The sequence below is a fragment of the Ursus maritimus genome, unplaced genomic scaffold (assembly GCF_017311325.1).
Source record: "Ursus maritimus isolate PB19 unplaced genomic scaffold, ASM1731132v1 scaffold_19, whole genome shotgun sequence".
NCBI lineage: Eukaryota > Metazoa > Chordata > Mammalia > Carnivora > Ursidae > Ursus > Ursus maritimus.
This window is the reverse complement of record NW_024424341.1, coordinates 51,584,100-51,605,786: the sequence shown is the minus strand read 5'-3', so window position 1 is coordinate 51,605,786 and position 21,687 is coordinate 51,584,100. Positions and strand designations below refer to the sequence as shown.

Below are 21,687 nucleotides of genomic sequence, written 5' to 3'. Positions count from 1 at the left end.
GGATTTGGTCAGGAGAACGGATGCAGAGTTGAGACTCCGGATTGGGTAGGAGCGGACCTGGGGGCGGGGACATGACTGCAAAGAAGGGGGCATGGACAGAATTGACAGACCCTGAAGAGGAGCAGATATTGAGCTGGCGAGCCCTCTTTCTGACCTCAAAGGCAAGAAAGAGGAAAACTCGGGCGGGGGGAGGATACGTGCAGACTAACTTCCCACCTCCCTTTGCAGATGATCTTCCACGAAAACCTCTATTCTGTGATTTATGTCTTCCTCATGGTCCGATTGACTCATTCCCAATAATTCAACTCCCTCCAATTGGTCTAGAAAGGTCACAACCCACACCCGGGCTGTTCAGGTTATTCCGCCTTCTCATTCGCTGTGTCTAGTATCTACGCTTAGGAGCCCACCTCCGGTACCCAGCATGGAGCGAAGAGCTTTTAATCGGTGGAACTCTGCCTAGCAACCACTGACGTTACCACAGTCAGGGGTCTGACTGGCTAAATTCAGGAACCTGGGGAAGCATTTCCTTTGTTACACCTCCTCCCCGCACCCCCCCCCCCCATAAAGACCACAGAGACCGGCAAATTTTGCACTTGGCTGATATATTTGCATAAAGCCGGGAAGAAAAAAACAGCAGGGACAGTGGTAGGCTGAGCTCACTGGCAGAAGAAATCCCATTTCTGAAAAAGAGAAAGGGAAAACAGTGGGGAGAAAACCAGCGGTCACACCACAAAGGATCTAGTGGTTTTAGCAAAGGCTGTAGCGGCAGGGGCCAGGTTTGGCCAAACACGTGCTATGCAAATTAGCCCAGAGCCCCTTAATCTTTGCACCTCTCAATCTGACAGGCACTTAAAAATCACTCCCCATTTTACAGATAAGAAAACTGAGGCAGGAAATTTGTCCCAGCGCACAGAGCTACGCTGCCAGGGAGCCAAAGGCAGAAGCATTTCTGCCATCATCACAACCCCAGGGCCCTCCCTCTCGATCCCTGTCAGCCCCCAAGACACTCACATCTGTCTTCACATCGATTTTGCCAGGTTTCAGAGTCTGGTCCTCACGTACAACACTACTGGGGAAGTAGCCCAGGCGAGCAGCTAAATCTCCATAGTAATCTCCCTGAACCTGGAGAGGAAGAATTCAATGCCGGGGTCTGGGAAGACAGCAAACTCGTTCCTGCTGAAGACCATAGCACTTTTCTTCCTGATCTCCAGATGGCTGGCTCCATCCTTGTCACTCAGATCTCAGCTTACAGTCACTGCGTGCAGGCCCTCCCTGACCACCTGAAGTAGCCCCTGAGTCAGTGTGTATTAATTCTTGGAGGAACACATATTTGCTGATATCTTTTGATGACTTGTCTCCTTCCATTAGAATAAAAGGGATCATTCGCTGTTGTATCTTCGGGGTCTGGAACAGAGCCTGGCACTACAGTGGGTGCCCCATAATTGCTCAACAAGGTAAAAACCAAGTAGATCACAATACCCCCTCCCTCCTGCCAAACTATTTCAGTCCATCCCCTCAAATCTTCCCTTTGGGAGGAAAATTAGGGTATACTCCCACCCCAGCCCCACATCCTTTCCTCTTCTGTTCTCCCAAGACTCACGCTGCCTCCCCAGAAGAGCCGCCCTCGGCCCTTCAGCTTGGAGAAGACGTACACAACTTGGCCCCTGTGTATGGTCAGGAAACGGCAGTCGGGGGCCATGTAGTCCTGAAGGGCCACGGCCATGGAGATGGGGTCTGGGGAAGGAATAGAAGGGAATGACAGCACCCTCTACACGGGCTGGCAGCCCAAGCCCCCAGGCTCCCCAACCCCCAGCTCTTACAGCTGCATTCCTCATCAGCACACAGCTTGCGGTCAGCCAGCTTGGGCATGGCGCGGCCCCCGACACTAGGCCCTGGGAAGGCAGACAGCAAAACGATGACACCGAGGAACACTGGCAAGCCAGCCATCATGGACTTCGAGCAGGAGAGTGACCGAGGGGGAAATGGGTCTCCAGTTTCCTTCTGCCCTCCCTCTCTCCAGCAACACAAGGAAACCTGTGTTCTCGGTCCAGTCTCCACCCTTAACCAGTTCCAAATTTCTCCCACGACACCTAGAGGTTGCTACCCAGCCAGAACCACTTCAAGGCCAGGGTGAGGGCTGCCTGCCCAAGGAAATGCCCAGATGGGCCCAAGCAGTCTAGGCCACTCCAAGTGAGAGCCACCCCCCTCCCCCTCCACAATCAGAGGCCAGACAGGCAGGCTGAGATATTCAATTCCATCTTCTCTTGAGGCTGCTTGGGTACCTGGGCCCCTCTGCTGCCCCCTCCAAGAACAGAAAACAGGGAGCTAGTACAGAAACTACCTTGGAATTTCCTGTGCTCAGGACAGAACAAGGCAGCCTTTTGATCGCCAGGAACAGCCCCCACTCTCAAGGACCAAGTATTATATGCTGGGTCTTAAGGCTAGCAATGCCCTACCATAATCACTATTTATCTTCATAAGCCACTTCCTGACTGGGTGACCTGGGCTAAGCGATTTCTCTTCTGAGAGCCTCGCCTTACTCCTCTGTAAAATAGGGACCAGGAAAGCTAACCGTTATTTAAAGACCACTCCGCACATAATTTTTATCTTATTAACTCAAATGGACACTCAACATCACCTTAAGAGGGCTGTTATAACCCCACTCACCATGGAAATGGCAGGGGAGAGCCTTCAGAAACTTGCCGAAGGTTAGAGCCAGGAAGCCGAGGGGCCAGATTTGGCTCAGGCCCACACCCATCATTCTCTGAGTATGGAGTTGTCCATTGTCGCCAAAGGTCAGGAGAAAACAGAGGCGGAATTTGAACTCAAGTCTCAACCTCTAAAAACTGCGTCTCCAATAGATCCCCGTGCCAAGGTCACTCTCCTGGGCGGCCATCTCCCGTCCTCGGGCATTCTCACCTTTGGCCTCAAGTTCAAACTTTTGTGAGGGGGAAATGGATTGGGTGTGCATGGACTTGGGGGTGCGGAAGAATTCATCAGCGGCAAGCCTGGACCTCAGCCAACTCCATGCACCCAATACACAGCACCGCCACCATGGATGGGAGAAGGAGCTCTGCTCAGAAGTCACGTCCAATGATAGCCTTTCCTTGATCACCCGGGACCATTCCCAGCCCCGTGGCCCCAGTTGTTTATCAGAACACAGTATTTGCAGTTAGCTTGCCTATTTCGTTTACCACTGCGTGTCTTGTGCCAAGAACAGTATTTAGCACGACAGGTACTTAAGTATTTGCTGAGTTTATAGTGCTTCCTGAGTACCTGGCAGTGGGGGTGCACTGGGGGTAGTGGTGTGTACCAACAAGAAATACCACGGTACTAACATGCAGGAATTTTTCCCTTACACGGGAAGAAAATGAAGCTTGGAGTGGGGACATCAATTGCTCATGGGGAACAGAAAGAAGAAGAAAAACCAGGACCTGTGGCTGCCAGTGTGGTGGGCGAGACATTTCCACTTGCCATTAGCAATAAGACTTGCCTCTTAGCGGAGACAACGATCCCTTTCTCCTTTCAGATCCTACAAGGAGAAAGACTGTATTTGGTGCTGTTAAGTCTTTACCACTGCAAACACTGATGTTCCTCTTTAACAGAAAAGAGCAGAGCAAGAGGCGGCTTGGGCTGAGAGCCTTCACGGAAGATGACCACACAGAATTTAACAGTCTTCTAAGATTTATTTTTGTGGTCAATTTTCTACTTCTGGCAAATGATCTCATTTTTCTGTGTACATGGCCTGAAAAAGGGTCTTAAGCAATATATGTATTTTTGAGTCAATTAAAAAAATGTCCAGAGGCGCATGGGTGGCTCAGTCGGTTAAGCGTCTTGACTTCAGCTCAGGTCATGATCTCAGGGTTCTGAGATCGAGCCCCCTGTTGGACTCCCTACTCAGCAGGGAGTCTGTTTGTCCCTCTTCCTCTGCCCCCTGCAACCCACTGTCTCTCGCTCTCAAATAAATATTTAAAAAAAATTTTTTTTCCGGATCAGGTGTGCAAGAGCCTGCCAAAGAAGGTCCCTCTTTTGATCTCCCCTCTTACCCATAGCTTCAGCCAGATTACATGACTGTCCAATCAGAAACTCCATTTCCTACACTCCCCTGCAGCCAGGGGACTGGAGGATGTGGTTCAGACACCTGCCTGAGGCTCCTGGCTGGCGGGTGGCCAGCACGGAAGATCAGCAGTGTTTGAAGTGGCCATACCCTTTGTGCCTGGTCAGTAGCTTCCCATGTGGGATGGGCACTTCCATCAGCAACAGTGGCGCCTTCCTGAAGTCCAGACTGCAGCGCAATCAGAGACTGCAAGCTTCAACTCCAGAGTCTCAAACCCAGGCTACCACTCCTTCTATCCTTCCAATGAATTCCTGAACACCCAGTTCCCTTCCTTTTCTTCCACAAGTATCTAGTGTGATTTCTCGGGACTGTTGCTATGACAGAGGACATTTGTGTGAAGATTCAAAAAAGGTGAAGAAAAACCTTTCTGGACACTCTATCATGTTAAAAAAACATACGAATCTACAGAGTGAATAGTGTGCCCTTAAACGTGGCATCCTTGTGTAGTACACAACCTGCCCAACTGGACGTGGCAGCCTGGGTTTCAATTTCCTGCTCTGAATGCTGATTGAGACAAAACAGGCATTTTTCCAAACTAGGAAAGATGCCTGACGCTTAGACAAAGTTACTACACTATTCTCTGTTTTCCCAAGGTTGCAAACCCCAACATGCTGAGGGGTCCCAACACCCTATTCTGAAGTGCAAGAAAAGGCGGCACAGAGGACAAAAAAATAAAAACGACAAATGGTTGTGAAAAACCAGACCTCAAAAACACCACTTTAATTCCGGCCTAACAGCGCCAGGTGCAATGTCTGGGGACAGACTCTGGGTACAATGCTGTGTGGCGACCACTCACTCACACACGGCTCTGAGAAGGCCCCCGAGGGGGACTTACCTTCAGGGGGCTGAGCCAAGGGGGAAAAGGGGTGGCCCCAGAACAGTGGGCAGGGGCAGGCAGGGGGAAAAGGTGCTACTTCTTGGCGAAGGAGATCTTCATGGCGTTGTTCTGCGTGATCTTGAAGCCCTGCAGTGCATCACGAGCAGCCCCCGCCTGGACCTCGTTGTCAAACTCCACAAAGGCGATGTCGTGCCGCCCGGGGACCAGGCGGACCTCCTTGAAGCCAGGGAACCTGAAAGATGGGAAGAGACCTCAGGGATCCAGACTCAGCATCTCCCCCAAATGCTCTGGCATCTAGAGCGTGGAGGCCAAAGATGCTAAGATCCTACAACGCACCCCAAATGCACCCAGTGCTAATTGGGGTAACCCCAACACAAGCCAAGTACACACAGGTATCATTTAAGGAAGTACCTCAACGGGAACACCTATGCCTATGCAACCACAACTCAGAACAAGAAACGGGACACATGGGGGCGCCTGGGTGGCTCAGTCGGTGAAGCGTCTGCCTTTGGCTCAGGTCATGATCTCAGGGTCCTGGGATCAATCTCCGCATTGGGCTCCCTGCTCAACAGGGAGCCTGCTTCTCTCTCTCCCTCTGCCCCTCCCCCTGCTTAGGCTCTCTCTCTCTCGGTCTCAAATAAAATCTTCAAAAAATAAAAAAAAATTAAAAATAATAGTAATAAAAAGAAACAGGACACTGCCCCCACCCCGTCCTTCCCCAGTCATAACCCACCCACCCCGTTCCAGAAATAAACACTACCTTGACTTTTTATGATCCGCTGTTTCTCTCATTTCCCCCTTCTCTTCCCTAACTTCCTTCCCCATCGGGCAACCATCCTCTTGCTTGCTGGGGACACTTTCTGCCGCTGTTCTTACAAAGTACGTATTGTTTTACAGAAGGATATACGTGTGATATTGTTTTTTCTGCCTTACGGAGTTTCTCAAAATTCCCTGTCGGCACTGTTACAAAGAACCATCCGCGCTGCTCTGTTCCTCCAACTGCCCCAGAGCAGGCCACGGCCAGTAGCACGTCTGACCTCTCTCCTTTGCCCGGGCCGCCTCCAACTCCCCACCGCCCGGAGGAATGAACCCCACACCTCTTGGGACTCGTCTTAAGAGGATCTTTAGGATACTAAGATTAGAAGCAGGGTCGTCAGGTGAGCACATACCCCCTCCTTTACTGAACAGTGAACAGTTACCCTACGCGATAGCCATACGGTTTACACCCCATTACCAGCACGTGAGGGTTCAATCATCCCCACCCCCCACCAATGCAGTTTGATTCTGTAGCTGATTTGGGCCTCGAGCCAGTGCTCGATGCCATCTCACTGTTACTTTATACGCACCTAGCATTTTTCTGATTTAGAGGCTGCAAAGATGAGGCCCAGGGACTCCCCCACCCCCGACAAAGGTGAGGAAGGTCCCGCGCTGCTATGCCCTAGGCTTGCCATTACCACACCTCCTCGGGCTGTGAGCCTGGCCTCCCACCTTTTAGGCCTCCAGTCACTGTCCTGCCTAAAATTCCTAAGCAGGCTCAGGGCTCCACCAGCAGAACTCTGAGGCCTGGCCCCATGGTGCCATCTCCTGGCCGTCGCCCTCTGGCCCCTGCCCAGCTACTGGCCCCACTTACTGGTTGAAAAGCATGGATAGCATGAGTTCGTTGGTCTCCTCGGGCAAGTTGGTGAGGAATAAGATGTGATTTGGTGGATTTTCTGAAAGCTGCAAGGAAGTGACAGAGCCCATGAGTCTAGTGGGGGACCTACTGCCTTCCTGTTTCCCACCCCCGCCCCACTTGAATTCTTTCTGGCCCCTTTACTTGACATCCCTGATGTTGCCTGTCTACACCGCCTTGCCCCCCCCACCAGAATACAGGCCACAGCGGGTGCTCCACAGAAGTTCACCGGGTCCGATAAAGTTCTGGTCGCCGCTCCAGCCTCACCCTGACCCTCCCAAGCTCCCCAGCAGACCTGTCAATCCCTCTCTGCCCCTACAACAGAACCCCCACTTGTCCCTTTTTATTCCCATGTTCTAGCTGTTTATGAGATCCCAGGGGAAAGAGACACTTACAGGCTGGGCAGGCGGCATCTGCCCCGGCATAAGCTGCTGTGGGGGCATGGCCCCTGGCGGGATCTGGCCAGGAGCCAGGCCTGGAGGAGGGATCATGCCAGGAGGCGGCATGTAGGGAGGCTGGCCAGGCATGTGGTGCATGATGCGGGGCGCTTGGGTCATCGGAGGCATGCCCTGCAGAGAGAGAGAGGGCAGGGCTGAGCGGGGTGGCTGACCCGCTGGAGGCAGAGAAGACCAGACAGTATCAGGAGACCTAGGGTGTGAATGACACAGGGAGAGAGCCCAAGGCACCCACGGAGACAAAGGTCACCCAAAGGAAAACGGATGGAGCAAAACTGACCCAGGCTCAAGGTGGACAGCAAACTAGAAACTTAAAAAAAAAATTTTAACATAGAAAAACTGGCCAATGTGATCCAACCGTTTATCAGTGTAGGAGTAAAAAAAAAAAAGACTGGAAAAAAATCAAATGCTAACACCTATTAACAAAAGGAGTGGAAATAAACACTATGAAGAGCATGCTACGCTTTTCCTTCCAGAAACACACTTTAAGGGAGGAGAGAGAAAAACCGGACCTACAGAGAAAAGAGGAACAGACAGTGGAAGGCAGAGACGGACAGAGACGGGCAGGGCAGAGGCAGAGAGAAATGGGAGGCGTGGTGGGGAGGCGGGGAGAAGGGAGCTCTGGCGCCCACAGGCGCACAACTCATGCCTCCAGGGGAGACAGGATGGCCAGAGCGGGAACCACAGGACTCAAAGGTTGACAAAAAGCTGGGTGTGGAACAGGGGAGTAGGTAAGACCAGGGAGGCTGGGCAGGAACCCCGGCTCCGCTGCTGACGCCAGACAGAAAGTGAGCTGGCATTGGTGAAAGCCGGACAAATAGTGTGTGACTGGGCACAAAAGCCAACGTGGAGACCCAGAAGCAAGGAGTAGATGCAATTCATCTAGCTTTTCTGAAGTACTTCGTGCTTTCTCCGTGCTGCTTAGAAAACAGGATGTTTCTACTTCTCGGGCCCTCACAAAGGTCATGAAGAGATTTTCCTGTTTCCTTCTAGAAGCTTTATTGTTTTAGCTGCCACACTGAGGTCTACGATTCATCTCAAATTAACTTATATAGCGGAGTTAAGACTAATTCATTGCCTCATAGACATCCAATCCGTCCAGCATCATTTTTTAGCAAAAAAAAGAGAAAAATCCTTTCACCACTGGACTGCGGGTGGAGCCTTCACCCGCTGAGAAACCATGCCTGTGTGGACCTATTTCTGGACTCTCTTCTGCCACCTGGTCCATCTTCCTCCCCAACATCACATTATCTTGATGACTAGAGCGGGCCCCCCAGCTTCATTCTCCTCATCAACCTGGCCTTGCCTTTCCGCACGCCTGTGGCAATGGGCCACTAATGTCCCCCAAATTCCTGCTGGCATTTTGATTGGAATTGTGTTGAGTGTTAGACCAATTTGGAGGACTGGCATCTTAACAAGTTTTGAGTCTCCCGTCCATTTGCTGAATTCACATCCCATTTCTCTCAGTGATGGTCTATATTTTTAGTGGGTGGTTTCTGCACACCTTTTGTTGGATTTAATCCTGAGCTATTTTTAAATCTGAAGTCTACTTGTTTGCTGCTAGCACAGAGGAATAAAACTGACTTCTTCCACACTGACCTTATCTCTGGCGAGCCTGCTAAATTAAATTCACTAATTAATCCAAAAAAGTTGGTTCGTGGCTTCCTCTGGATTTTCTGTATAGACATTAAGGCACAGACAACAAGATCAAGGTCAAGGGGAGAAAGAAACCAAGGAACGGAAACACAGAGAAAGAAAACTCCCAAAAAAGTCAGGCCAGCACAGAAGCATTTCCAAGTGCAGTCCATCACCCAAGTGCACAATCCCTCAGAGAGAGGCGTACAAGTTCTGAAAGGAAATGGAAAGGGAGGGGGCCAGAACCCCAAGGGCAGACCTTCTACCCCCCCCCCCAACCCTGTGCCCACAGGCCAGGCCACAAGGCTAAGGCAGACCTGATGGGGAAAGAGCAGCATCTCTGGGCCCTGGCTTACCGGGACAGGCCCCTGGACAGCCCCCACCACGGGGGCAGCTGCCCCACCCTGCACGGCCTTCTTGGCTGCTGGGGTCTCCTGGCTCTTGGGCTTCCTCTTCTCCCGCTTGCGGTCCCGCTCCACGAAGGTGCCCTTCATCTTGGCAATGATATCCGAGTCAGTCTTGGCGTACTGAATGCGCTGCCAAACAGAGAGCGGAAGGGTGAAGAGCCTTCAAGGCCAAATTGCCTGGGTGCAAAACCAGACCTTCACCAGAAGCTCGGTAAGGTTACAGAAATCACCTGGCCTTAACAACCTCATCTGTAAAATGGGGATTGTGGAGATTTCCTGACTGTTAAGGACTAAAGGAACTTAAGTGCTTGGAACAGTAGCTGGCACACTTACCGTGTTAGGTCAGTGGGTTGCTGGGATTTTGAGAAGATGGGACAGTTCTGAGCATTGGGCCAAAGGCAGAAGCCTAAGGAAACAAGGCCAGGACAGGAACACTATGTGGGGGGGGGGGGGCACACAAGAGTTTAGACCCCCAGGCTAAAGCTCATTCTCACCGATCTATGGAGAACCTCTACTCTGGGGGTACAGCAATGAGCCCATCAAATGCCCCTGCCCTCATGCTGTACTTGGCGAGAAAGATACAATGAAAAAGATGAAAAAGTGGCTGACTCAGAGCATGCAACTCTCAATCTCAGAGTTGTGAGTTCGAACCCCGGGCTGGGCGTGGAGCCTACTTAAGAAAAAAAAAAGAAAAAGGTAAAAATCGAAAATTTCGGAATGTGGCTAAAAGAGGCCTCAGTGAAGGGGAGTTAAGATGGCAGAGGAGTAGGGGACCCCTTTTTCAGCCGGTCCCCTGAGTCGAGCTGGATAGGTACCAGACCAGCCTAAACAACCACGGAATCAGCCGGAGACACAGGAAGATACATCTGGATCTCTACAAATGAACATCTCCAGCGCTGAGTATTGAGGTACGAAGTGGGGAGCCGTGAAACAGCGCACAGATATCGGAAGATAAACGGAAAGGGGAGGGAGCCGCCGCGTTCGGGCGCCGGGAAGCGGCAGCCACCTGCACGGGGGAGCAGATGGACTCACGGACAGCACCGAGAGAGTGGGCGGACTGAGACCGGTGAGCCGGGAGCACGCGCCACCAGGCATCTCATGGAACACCGGAATCCCGGTGTGCTCACGGGATCCAGACTGAGACCGGGAGCTCCCGGAGCGCGCGCAGGGCGGCTGGCGGGCCACCTGCACGGGGGAGCGGGCGGACTCACAGAGGGCACCCGCGAGAGAGCGGACTGAGACCGGTGAGCCGGGAGCGCGCGCCACCAGGCATCTCGCGGAACCCGGGAATCCCGTGTGCTCACGGGATCCAGACTGAGACCAGGAGCTTCTGGAGCGCGCGCAGGGCGGCTGGCGGTTGGCGGGCCACCTGCACGGGGGAGCGGGCGGACTCGCGGTCGGCACCCGCGAAACAGCAGACTGAGACCCTGAACCGGGTGCGCGCGCCACCAGGCTTCTCACGGAATTCCTGAATCCCGGTGTGCTCACGGGATCCAGACTGAGACCAGGAGCTTCTGGAGCGCGCGCAGGGCGGCTGGCGGTTGGCGGGCCACCTGCACGGGGGAGCGGGCGGACTCGGTGCCTGGGTGGCGCAGTCATTGAGCGCCTGCCTTCGGCTTAGGGCGTGATCCCGGCGTTCCGGAAAGGAGTCCCTCATCGGGCTCCTCCGCTGGGAGCCTGCTTCTTCCTCTCCCACTCCCCTGCTTCTGTTCCCTCTCTCGCTGGTTGGCTGCCACATAAATAAATAAATAAAATCTTTAAAGAAGAAGCCCACATCCCTAAGATCCCTATAAAACAAGGGGCACGGCCTGGGACCCAGTCAATAATTTGGGCTCTGGAAACCCCGCAACCTCTCTTCATCAGAATGACAAGAAGGAGAAGCCCCCCCCAGCAAAGAAAAGACAGTGAGTCTGTGGCCTCTGCCACAGAAATAATGGATATGGATGTAACCAAATTATCAGAAATGGAATTCAGAGTAACAATGGTCAAGATAATGAGTAGACTTGAAAAAAGTATTCAGGAAAATGTTACTGAGAATATAGAATCCCTAAGGACAGAAATGAGAGCGAATCTGACAGAAATTAAAAATTCTATGAGCCAAATGCAGGCAAAACTAGAGGCTCTGATGGCCAGGGTCACCGAAGCAGAGGAATGTGTTAGTGAATTGGAGGATGGGTTAATAGAGGAAAAAATGAAAATAGAAGCTGGTCTTAAAAAAATCCACGCCCACAAATGTAGGTTATGGGAGATTACTGACTCAATGAAATGTTCCAATGTCAGAATCATCGGCATCCCCGAGGGGGTGGAGAAAAACAGAGGTCTAGAAGAGATATTTGAACAAATTGTAGCTGAAAACTTCCCTAATCTAGCAAGGGAAACAAACATTCGTGTCCAAGAGGCAGAGAGGACCCCTCCCAAGCTCAACCACGACAAACCTACACCACGTCACGTCATAGTGCATTTCGCAAATATTAGATCCAAGGATACAGTATTGAAAGCGGCCATGTTGAAGAGATTTCTCATGTACAGAGGCAAAAATATCAGGATAATGTCAGACCTGTCTATATAGACCTGGAATGAGAGAAAGGGGTGGGGGGGGGGGGCATTTTTAAAGCTCTTTCAGAGAAAAACATGCAGCCAAGGATCCTTTATCCAGCAAGGCTGTCATTCAGAATTGATGGAGAAATAAAGACATTTCAGAATCGCCAGTCATTAACCAATTCTCAGAATCCATCAAATCAGCCTCTACAGGAGATATTAAAGGGGGTTCTATAAAGGTAAAAAGGCCCCAAGAGTGATATACAAAAGAAAGTCACAACCTATACAAACAAAGACTACTGGCAACATGGCATCATTAAAATCGTATTCTCAGTTCTTAGCGTACGTAAATGGTTTGAACGCTCCATAAAAACGCCACAGGGTTGCAGATTGGATAAAAGAAATGACCCATCCATTTGCTGTCTAAGAGACTCATCTCGAACCCAAAGATGCATTCAGACTGAGTAAGGGATGAGTACCATCTTTCAAGTAAATGGACCTCAAAAGAAAGCTGGGGTAGCAATTCTCATATCAGATAAATTGATTTAAACTACAGACTATAGTTAGAGACGCAGAAGGGCACTATATTATTCTTAAAGGAAGTATTCAACAAGTGGATATGACAATTATAAATATATATGCCTCAACAGGGGAGCAGCAAGATACACAAGCCAACTCTTAACCAGAATAAAGAGACATATAGATAAAAATACATTAATAGTAGGGGACCAACACTCCACTATCAGAAATAGACAGAACACCCTGGCAAAAACTAAGCAAAGAATCAAAGGCTTTGGAATGCCATACTGACGAAGTTGACCCTCATAGATATATATAGAACACTACACCCCAGAACCAAAGAATACTATTCTATTCTAATGCCCATGGAACATTCTTCAAGAATAGACCATGTTCTGGGACACAAAACAGGCCTCAACCGATACTCAAAAGATTGAAATTATCCCCGTATATTCTCAGACCACAACGTCTCAAATTGGAACTCAACCACAAGGAAAAAATTTGGAAGAAACTCAAACACTTGAGACTAAGAACCATCCTGCTCAGGAATGACTCGATAAACCAGGAAATCAAAAAATCAAATTAAACAATTTATGGAGACCAATGAGAATGAAAATACAACAGTCCAAAATCCTATGGGATACTGCAAAGGCAGTCCTATAGGGGAAATAATACATAGCCATCCAAGCCCTCTCACTCAAAGAAGAAAATCTAAATGCAGTTTTTATATTCTCACCTCAAGAAGCTGAACAGCAACAGAGGGACACAGGCCTAATCCACACACGAGGAAGCAGCTGACCAAAATTAAAGCAGAAATCAATCAAGCAGAAACCAGAAGTACAGTAGAGCAGATCAACAGGACTAGAAGCTGGTTCTTTTGAGAATCAATAAAATTGACAGACCACTGGCAAGACTTATCCAAAAGAAAAGAGAAAGGACCCAGATTATTAAAATTATGAATGAAAAAGGAGAGGTCACTGATTTAACACCACTGAAATTGGAAGGATTATTAGAAATTTTTATCAACAGCTATATGCCAATAAACTAAGCAATCTGGAAGAGATGGAATCCTTCCTGGAAAACCTATAACCAACAAGATTGAAACAGGAAGAAATTGATTTTTAAACAGGCCAATTAATTATGAAGAAATTGAGTCAGTGATAAACAACCTTCCAAATAACAAAACTCCAGGCCCGGACGGTTTTCCTGGGGAATTCTACCAAACATTCAAAAGAAGAAATAATACCTATTCTCCCTAAAGTTACCAAAAAATAGAAACAGAAGGAAAGCTACCAAACTCATTCTATGAGGCCAATATTACCTTTGATCCCCAAACCAGGCAAAGACCCTCAAAAGGAGAATTACAGACCGATTTCCCTAAAGAATATGGATGCCAAAATCCTCAACAAGATACTTGCTAATAGAATCCAACAGTACATTAAAAGGATTATCCATCATGATCAAGTGATTCATACTGATGCAAGCGTGGTTCAATATTTCGCAAATCAATCAGCGTGGATACATCATATCAACAAGAAAAGACTCAGGAACCATATGATCCTCTCAACTGATGCAGAAAAGCATTTGACAAAATACAGCATCCTTTCCTGATTAAAACCCTTCAGAGTGTAGGAATAGAGGGTACATTTCTCAATCTCATAAAAAGCCATCTATGAAAAGCCTACTGCAAATATTATTCTCAATGGGGAAAAGCTGGAAGCCTTTCCTTAAGATCAGGAACTCACAAGGATGCCCAATTCTCGCCACTATTATTCAACATAGTATCAAAAGTCCTTGAAACAGCAATCAGATGACAAAAAGGGATCAAAGGTATTCAAATCGGCAAAGAAGAAGTCAAAATGTCTCTTCGCAGATGACATGATACTCTATATGGAAAACTCCAAAAGAAGCCACTCCCAAACTATTAGAAGTTATAGAGCAATTCAGTAACGTATGGCCACAAATCAATGCTCAGAAATCAGTTGCATTTCTATACACGAATACGAGACCGAAGAAAGAGAAATTAGGGAATCCATCCCATTTACAATAGCACCAAAAACCATACGCTACCTTGGAATTAACTTAACCAGAGACGTAGCGACCTATATTCTAGAAACTATAAATCACTCTTGAAAGACATTGAGAAAGACATAAAAAGATGGAAAGATATTCCATGCCTATGGATCGGAAGAATTAACATAGCTAAAATGTCCGTGCTACCCAGAGCAATCTACACTTTCAATGCTATCCCGATCAAAATACCGAGGACATTTTTTCAAAGAACTGGAACAAATAGTCCTTAAATTTGTATGGAACCAGAAAAGGCCCCGCAATCTCCAAGGACAAGGAAAGGAAAACAAAGCTGGGGGCATCACAATGCCGGATTTCGAGCTGTACTACAAAGCTGTGATCACAAAGACAGCATGGTACTGGCACAAAAACAGACACATAGACCAATGGAACAGAATAGAGAACCCAGAAATGGACCCTCGACTGCTGGGCAACTAATATTTGATAAAGCAGAAAACATCCGGGTGGGAAAAAGACAGTCTTTTCAATAAATGGTGCTGGGAAAATTGGACAGCTACATGCAAAAGAATGAAACTTGACCACTATCTCACACCATACACAAAAATAAACTCCAAATGGATGAAAGACTCGAAGGAGACAGGAATCCATCAAAATTTAGAGGAGCATCATAGCAGCAACCTCTACGACATTGGCCAAAGCAACCTTTTTCATGATACATCCTCAAAGGCAAGAGAAACAAAGAGAAAAATGAATTTATGGGACTTCATCAAGATTAAAAGTTTCTGCACAGCCAAGGAAACAGTCAGAAAACTAAGAGGCAGCTCACTGAATGGGAGAAGATATTTGCAAATGACACTACAGATAAAGGACTGGTATCCAAGATCTACAAAGAACTTCTCAAACTCAATACACGAAACAAATAAACAAATCAAAAAATGGGCAGAAGATATGAACAGACACTTTTCCAACAATGAAGACATACAAATGGCTAACAGACACATGAAAAAATGTTCAAAATCATTAGCCATCAAGGAAATTCAAATCAAAACCACACTGAGATACCACCTTACGCCAGTTAGAATGGCAAAAATTGACAAGGCAAGAAACAATAATTGTTGGAGAGCATGTGGAGAAAGGGGATCCCTCCTACCTTGTTGGTGGGAATGTAAGTTGGTACAGCCACTCTGGAAAACAGTGTGGAGGTCCCTTAAAAAGTTAAAAATTGAGCTACCCTATGACCCAGCCATTGCACTACTGGGTGTTTACCCCAAAGATACAGATGTAGTAAAGAGAAGGGCCATATGCACCCCAATGTTCATAGCAGCAATGTCCACAATAGCTAAATCGTGGAAGGAGCCAAGATGCCCTTCAACAGATGACTGGATTAAGAAGCTGTGGTCCATATATACAATGGAATATTACTCAGCTATCAGAAAGAACGAGTTCTCAACATTTGCTGCAACATGGACGGTGCTGGAGGAGATAATGCTAAGTGAAATAAGTCAAGCAGAGAAAGACAACTATCATATGATTTCTCTCATCTATGGAACATAAGAACTAGGATGATCAGTAGGGGAAGAAAGGGATAAAGAAAGGGAGGGTAATCAGAAGGGGGAATGAAACATGAGAGACTATGGACTATGAGAAACAAACTGAAGGCCTCAGAGGGGAGGGGGGTGGGGGAATGGGATAGACCGGTGATGGGTAGTAAGGAGGGCACGTATTGCATGGTGCACTGGGTGTTATATGCAACTAATGAATCATCGAGCCTTACATCAGAAACCGGGGATGTACTGTATGGTGACTAACATAATATAATAAAAAACCATTAAAAAAAAATAATGAGGACATACAAAAAAAAATAAATAAAAGAGGCCTCAGTGAAGTGACACTGGTGTAGAGACAGAAAGAGAGAGGGAGGGAGATCTAGGAAAAGAGCGTTCTAGCAAAGGAAATGGTAGACAAGGTATGCAGCATGTTCAAGTTCAACGGGGTGGGGGGGGGGAGACAAGATCACAGAGGCAACGAGCGACTCTGGAGGCTGTGCTGAAACTTGGGGTTTTTCTCCTGAGAAAGCTGGGAGCCACGGAGTGTCCTAAGCAGGAAGCGAGGAGATTTCACTGGTGTGCTGGAGCACACGCAGGGAGCCACGCAGGGAGAAGAGCCTGTGGGGAGCAGGGGTCCAAGCAGAGACCAGCATTGCCACAGGGGAGGACAGCCACAGGGCAGCATGGTGGTTCCGAAGGCAGGCTTGACAGACACCCTGATGGAACTCGCTCCTGCTTGAGTGTTTGAAATGGTCTGAGCGGTGATCTGGGGAACAGATCTGGTCTTTATACTTCAAGAGCTAATTCCCAGCTGCTCCAGAAAGTCATGGAAGATGCGCAAGTTGGGGTTCACACCCAGAGGCGACAGCAGGCAAATCAGTACACTCTCCACATGGAAGGGAGGGTTCCAGGCTACCCCATGGCTCCCGGGGCCCACTGTCTTCCACAGGAGGTGACCCGCCTGGGACCTGGACATACCAGCACTTGCTGTTCCCTCCCCAGGGGAGTTGGTTCAAGGAGGCATATTCCCATCAGGTGAAACTCAACTGACAGAGGGATAAGGGAAAAGGCCCCAAGAATCAAAGATGGCTGCCAGTGATGGGGCAGGAATGCTAGTTCAGGGAGGGCACTTTAAGCCATTCCCCACCTCCCAGAATGCACCCACCCTGGCTGTCCACTTGGTCTCTTGAACCCCTGCAACCCACCCGTTTCTACCCATTCATGGCCCCTGCCCTGGTCCTGCCCCGAACTCTCACACCTTGGGAGCCCTACCCAGCCTTGCCTAACCTCCCACCTCTAATCCACTCTCCCCAACAGCCAGTCACCTCCCTAAACCCTTCCATGGCTCCCCAGCATCCCCACCCCACGCTCACCCTTCGCTCCAGCCAAACCAACTTGACCTACTTCCTCAACTACAAATGCTCCCGGTTACCTAACACTTTTTCCCCCAGCTTCCCCAGCTAGTCCTTCTCCTTTGAGCCTCACATCCAGAAAGCCTTCCCTGAGCCCTGGGTGAGGTGTCTCCCCCAAGCTCCCCCAAGCTCCCCCAAGCTCTGTGCACTTCCCCTATCCCAGCCCTGACCCCTCTGGGTCGTCACCATCTAGGGTCTGAAAGGGCAGGGCTGGGGGCTCCCTCGGTCACTGGGTGTCCCCACCCTACGCCCTAATACAAAGAGCAGTGAATGCTGACAAACAGCCAGACAGACTCCCAACTTTAGGGGACCGGACTATAGGTGACAGGAGGTCCAGACCCACCCCATCTGCCACAGCACTCTACAGCACACGCACACCCTCCACAGCCACAGCGCTCACCATGGGCTTGTCGTAGAAGGGGAAACCCTGCATGGAGCGCAGGGCGTTGGTGGCGCTGCTGACCTCCTTGAAGATGACAAAGGCCTGACCCCTCATCTTCAGGCTCCGGGAAACCAGGATATCCAGGATCTGGCCAAACTGGGAGAAGATGGCGTAGAGGGACTTCTTCAGCTCTGCAGGGGGAAGAAGGGAAGGCCTGTGGGTGACTGGAGGTCTTGGTACCTTGTCCTGGGGTCTGAGTTCCTTTTTCAGAGCCTAGTGAGGCCCAGCAATCCCTCAAGGGCCAGCAATCCCAGAAGCAGCCAAGAACCACTGGGGTGGGTTGTGGGGGCGCCTCTGAGAGCACGGAGGATACCGGTACCTGCCCACCCCCCCCAACCCCCGTGCTGCTGGATGAAGAACAGGAGGCCCACATAAAAAAGGGCCCATGACGAATGCTCGATAAATGTGAGCATGCTTTTCCCTGTCACTAGCACCTTGACCCGTGCCTGTGTGAGGTGGCCCTGGCCACCTTCTCCAACTTGGTCTCCCCACACTCCACCCCACTCCCTATCTCCAGTCACACTGGCCTCACAGCCCTTTCCCAGGCCAGTATGAAGATGTTGCCTCAGGACCTTTGCCCTGGCTGCTGCCTCCACCACAAGGACCTTTCTCCTGATGGGTACAAAGCTGCCTCCTTCTAGTCAACCAGGTCTCAGGCAAAGTGTTCCCACTTCAGAGACCTCCCCCGACCATCCTGTCTTAATAAAGGTGCCCTGTAGTCACTCTCCCGTCTCCTCGTACCCTACTTGCTTTTCCTTTGCGGTATTTCCCGCCTCCTGACATCACATCTGCTTACTTGTTTTAGCCATCCTCACCTACAAGCCCCTCCAATTTGCTTACTGCAGTGGCCCCAGGCTGAGCGCAGACTCCAGCACCACGCTCCTCCAAAAACACTTGCATGAATAACGATAACATTAAATGTTTTATGGAAAAAACTTCACTAAATTCTCACAATCACTTCGTGAGAGAGCAACCAGAACGGTCTCAATTTTACTAACAGGGAAATGGGCTCTCGGAGGATTTGTCACTGGCTCAGAGTGTCCTGAAGGTACCGGGGAGAAGCTACAGAGCGGGGACCTGAATCGGGACCCAAGTCCACCTGAACCCCATGCCACCGTATCTCACTGACAAACTACCACACCTGACAGGAAAAAATACCAATCTTATGCAAAGAAGGCATCTGAGGGACACCTGGGTGGCTCAGTCGGTTGGGCGTCTGCCTTTGGCTAGGGTCATGATCCCAGGGTCCCAGGATTGATTCCTGCATGGAGCTCCTTGCTCAGCGGGGAGTCTGCTTCTCCCTCTGCCGCTCCCCCTGCTTGTGCTCTCTGACAAATAAATAAAATCCTTAAAACAAAAAACAAAAAACCAAAGGAAGCATGTGAGCTGAAGACACCTGCTGAAAGACTATGTGAGGGAAGAAAAGAAAATAGTGGAGTAAATAGGGAAGCAAAGGCATTTTGGGAAAATTCATCAAAAATTCTCCTGATGCCATTTCTGGTGTTTCTCTCTACCCCCACGAACCCAGTTTGGGCCTCGGTCATTCCCCCGGACTCTGGGCCTCTCTCCCTTCTCCCCTCTTGCCCACTCAAGTTCACCCTCCATGCGTCACCCTCACACCAGTCTGTGTCCCTGGCCTGGCTCACTGATGGCCTCAGGACAAAGTCTAACGGCCCACCTGCCCACAAGATCCCGTGAACCATCTCTGCTCATTGGAAGGCATAGAGGGACTGCGACACAAGCCTCACACACAAAACTACTTGTCGTTTCCAAAATGGCTTGGGCTCTCTTTGGCCGCCAGACATCTGCACATGTTGGTCCAGGCTCGGAACACTCTTCTCCCTCATCACAACACACACACCGCTTCCTCTACCTGGAAAGCTTCTCTGAAATATCTAGTCTTCTATGAGAGGGAACAAACCCCTCTGTCAGGGGTGCCCCATCCCAGTCCTGGCCACTCTGCTTGTGCTTCCCTGATCACGGCCCTGGCTACTCTGGGCTACCACTGTCTGAAAGCAGGTCTGCCCTCCCCACAGGACTGTGGCTCCATGAAAGCAGGGCCATGGGGCGCCTGGGTAGCTCAGTCGTTAAGCGTCTGCCTTAGGCCCAAGGCGTGATCCCGGGGTCCTGGGATGGAGTTCCACATTGGGCTCCTCCACTGGGAGCCTGCTTCTTCCTCTCCCACTCCCCCTGCTTGTGTTCCCTCTCTCGATGGCTGTCTCTATCTCTGTCAAATAAATAAATAAAATCGTAAAAAAAAAAAAAAAAAAAAAGAAAGATAAAAAGCAAGCAAGCAAGCAGGGCCAGGACTCTGTCTCCAGTGTTTCCCCAGCATCACAGAGTACTGGATGGGCATGATACTCTCAAAACACATACGGGATTTACGTGGCTTGTCTGGTTTTCTGCAATAGTAACTTTATTGGTAACCTCAAACTTAATCCCAGCAAACTCCTTTGGTTCTACCCGAGAATTTTCTTAAGGAGATAATATGAAGTAAATTTTATCCAGCCCCTAGTAACAACCAGATACCATAAAAGGAAGGACCGCATGGATGTTTGGCTATGTAATCCATATAACATCCATGCAAAGAAAGTATTCGAGCTTTACTCAATTTTCAAATATAGAAAACGAAATTCAATAAAAGTGATGAAGAAAATGGAAAAATACGTCCAATGTCAAGAATCGAGTTCTTAAGTCGAATTCCACACTGGTGGCCTCAACCACGTTACCTTGCTGTGTGACCCTGGGCAAGTCACATCACTGGAGTCTGGTTCTTAATCTGAGAAAGAGGAGTAACAGCTCCTTCCTGAAGGATTGTTGTGCAAATTTAATGCAGTAAAGAGGTACGAATCAGTACCTGATGATGGTGTTAGCCATCTTACCATTATTTCATTTTCTTTTTGAAATCAAACACCTCCATCGTGGGCTGGTCACTGAAAACATCGCGGTGACCAAGACCGTCCCAGCGCTCACCCTCAAGAAGCTCACAGACCAGCACAGACAACCCTATTAACAGCCCAGAACAATGAGGGCTTGAGTGGAACATGTCCAGGGCCTATGGGAAGTCAGAAGCAGGCACCTGAGGGGAAAGAGGACGCCAAAGGCCTCTGGGAGGAGTCCTATGAGCTGAAACCTTGAAGGATGAACAACAGTGACCAGGCTAATGGCCAGAGTGTAAGATGGACTGGAGGTGCGTTAAAGACACAGGAAGCAGCGTGTACAAAGGCTGAAGGATTAACTCTGACAGTTTGGCTGGAGAAAGCGAAGGAGGAAAAGTGAATGCGGGGGGATGGAAAAGGGGGCCGGCTCCTGCGAGGTAACCTGGAGTCTGGACTATCCCCAGAACTCACCATCCTTCTTGATCTTCTCGTTGAGGTTGTTGATATAAATAGTGTGGTTGGGGCGGGTCTCGGGAACTGCCATGGAGAGAGGTGCCGAGGTAGAGCTGAAAGAAGGAAAAAAGGTAACTTCAGTCCTGGGTTTCTCCAAATTCTTTGCTCCAAAGCGGGCTTAACGGGCTGCTCAGGGATCTTCCTTCCAGGAGGAACTCAAGAGAGGCGGGAAGGAGGCACAGCTTGGAAAAAAAGCGAAAGCAGGACACTTGCTTCCTCACCCCGCGTGGTAGAGGGAAACGTCCAGAGGTTTACTATGAGTCCCAAGATGCTCTACGCGGAGCGCCCTAAGTGACGAATCCCATTGGCCCACGAGCTCAAAGGGCGGCCCAGGAGAAAAAACCCGGATGTATGAGCCAGTTAAAGAAAGACACGACTCTGATTCGCCCTAACCTCGCGCAGCGGGAAGATAGTTTCCCCACACGAGGCGCAACAAGGCCCAGGCGGCAAGCGCTCCGGTCGCCCGGCGTCGACGGCCGCCGTTGCCTGAGATTACTCACCAACAGAGCCGCAGCTCCAGCAAGTGTCGCCTCCTACGTTTCTGAGAGCAGACTACAAAAGCTTCCTCTCCTGGTCCCGCCTTTGTCTTTCTGCAAACCAATCCCGCGCGGAAACTCAGTACCTTGACAAATCAGAGTCAGTCTCGCCCCTGGGCCCAAATCTTGCCAATCAAAACGACATT

General features: G+C 49.6%; 2 protein-coding genes across 8 annotated transcripts; both read right to left on the bottom strand.

Moving 5' to 3' along the window:
* Positions 1-582: 582 nt before the first annotated feature.
* MIA (MIA SH3 domain containing) lies at positions 583-4,669 on the bottom strand. 6 transcript variants are annotated; one of them, XM_008688725.2, is made up of 5 exons: positions 2,668-3,428; positions 1,821-1,892; positions 1,601-1,734; positions 1,012-1,122; positions 583-680 (listed from the first exon to the last, which is right to left on the bottom strand). In XM_008688725.2, the coding sequence occupies exons 1-5, from the start codon at positions 2,759-2,761 to the stop codon at positions 657-659; spliced, it is 435 nt and encodes a 144-aa protein (XP_008686947.1). In that variant the 5' UTR covers positions 2,762-3,428; the 3' UTR covers positions 583-656. The 6 variants fall into 6 exon arrangements, with proteins under 6 accessions (XP_008686947.1, XP_040489936.1, XP_008686946.1 ...); XM_040634002.1 differs by lacking the exon at positions 2,668-3,428 and adding an exon at positions 3,435-4,669 and having other exon boundaries at positions 1,653-1,892; XM_008688724.2 differs by lacking the exon at positions 2,668-3,428 and adding an exon at positions 3,435-4,669 and having other exon boundaries at positions 583-1,122.
* Positions 4,670-4,805: 136 nt separating this feature from the next.
* SNRPA (small nuclear ribonucleoprotein polypeptide A) lies at positions 4,806-21,613 on the bottom strand. 2 transcript variants are annotated; one of them, XM_008688722.2, is made up of 7 exons: positions 21,506-21,613; positions 20,964-21,058; positions 17,572-17,744; positions 9,074-9,253; positions 7,023-7,196; positions 6,586-6,674; positions 4,806-5,187 (listed from the first exon to the last, which is right to left on the bottom strand). In XM_008688722.2, exons 2-7 carry the CDS (start codon positions 21,034-21,036, stop codon positions 5,028-5,030), a joined length of 849 nt encoding a protein of 282 aa, XP_008686944.1. In that variant the 5' UTR covers positions 21,037-21,058; positions 21,506-21,613; the 3' UTR covers positions 4,806-5,027. The 2 variants fall into 2 exon arrangements, with proteins under 2 accessions (XP_008686944.1, XP_040489934.1); XM_040634000.1 differs by lacking the exon at positions 21,506-21,613 and adding an exon at positions 21,227-21,249.
* Between the last annotated feature and the right edge of the window lie 74 nt (positions 21,614-21,687).

Coding starts and splice junctions, on each gene's coding strand:
- MIA (XM_008688723.2), bottom strand. CDS start 2,761: ATGATGGGTGTGGGCCTGAGCCAAATCTGGCCCCTCGGCTTCCTGGCT. Junction 1,735..1,820: donor TGCTGATGAGGAATGCAGCT/GTAAGAGCTGGG, acceptor TTCCTTCCCCAG/ACCCCATCTCCATGGCCGTG. Junction 1,123..1,600: donor GGCTCTTCTGGGGAGGCAGC/GTGAGTCTTGGG, acceptor CTTCCTCTCCAG/GTTCAGGGAGATTACTATGG.
- SNRPA (XM_008688722.2), bottom strand. CDS start 21,036: ATGGCAGTTCCCGAGACCCGCCCCAACCACACTATTTATATCAACAAC. Junction 17,745..20,963: donor CGAGAAGATCAAGAAGGATG/GTGAGTTCTGGG, acceptor TTCCCCCTGCAG/AGCTGAAGAAGTCCCTCTAC. Junction 5,188..6,585: donor CTATCCATGCTTTTCAACCA/GTAAGTGGGGCC, acceptor CCCATCTTTCAG/GTTCCCTGGCTTCAAGGAGG.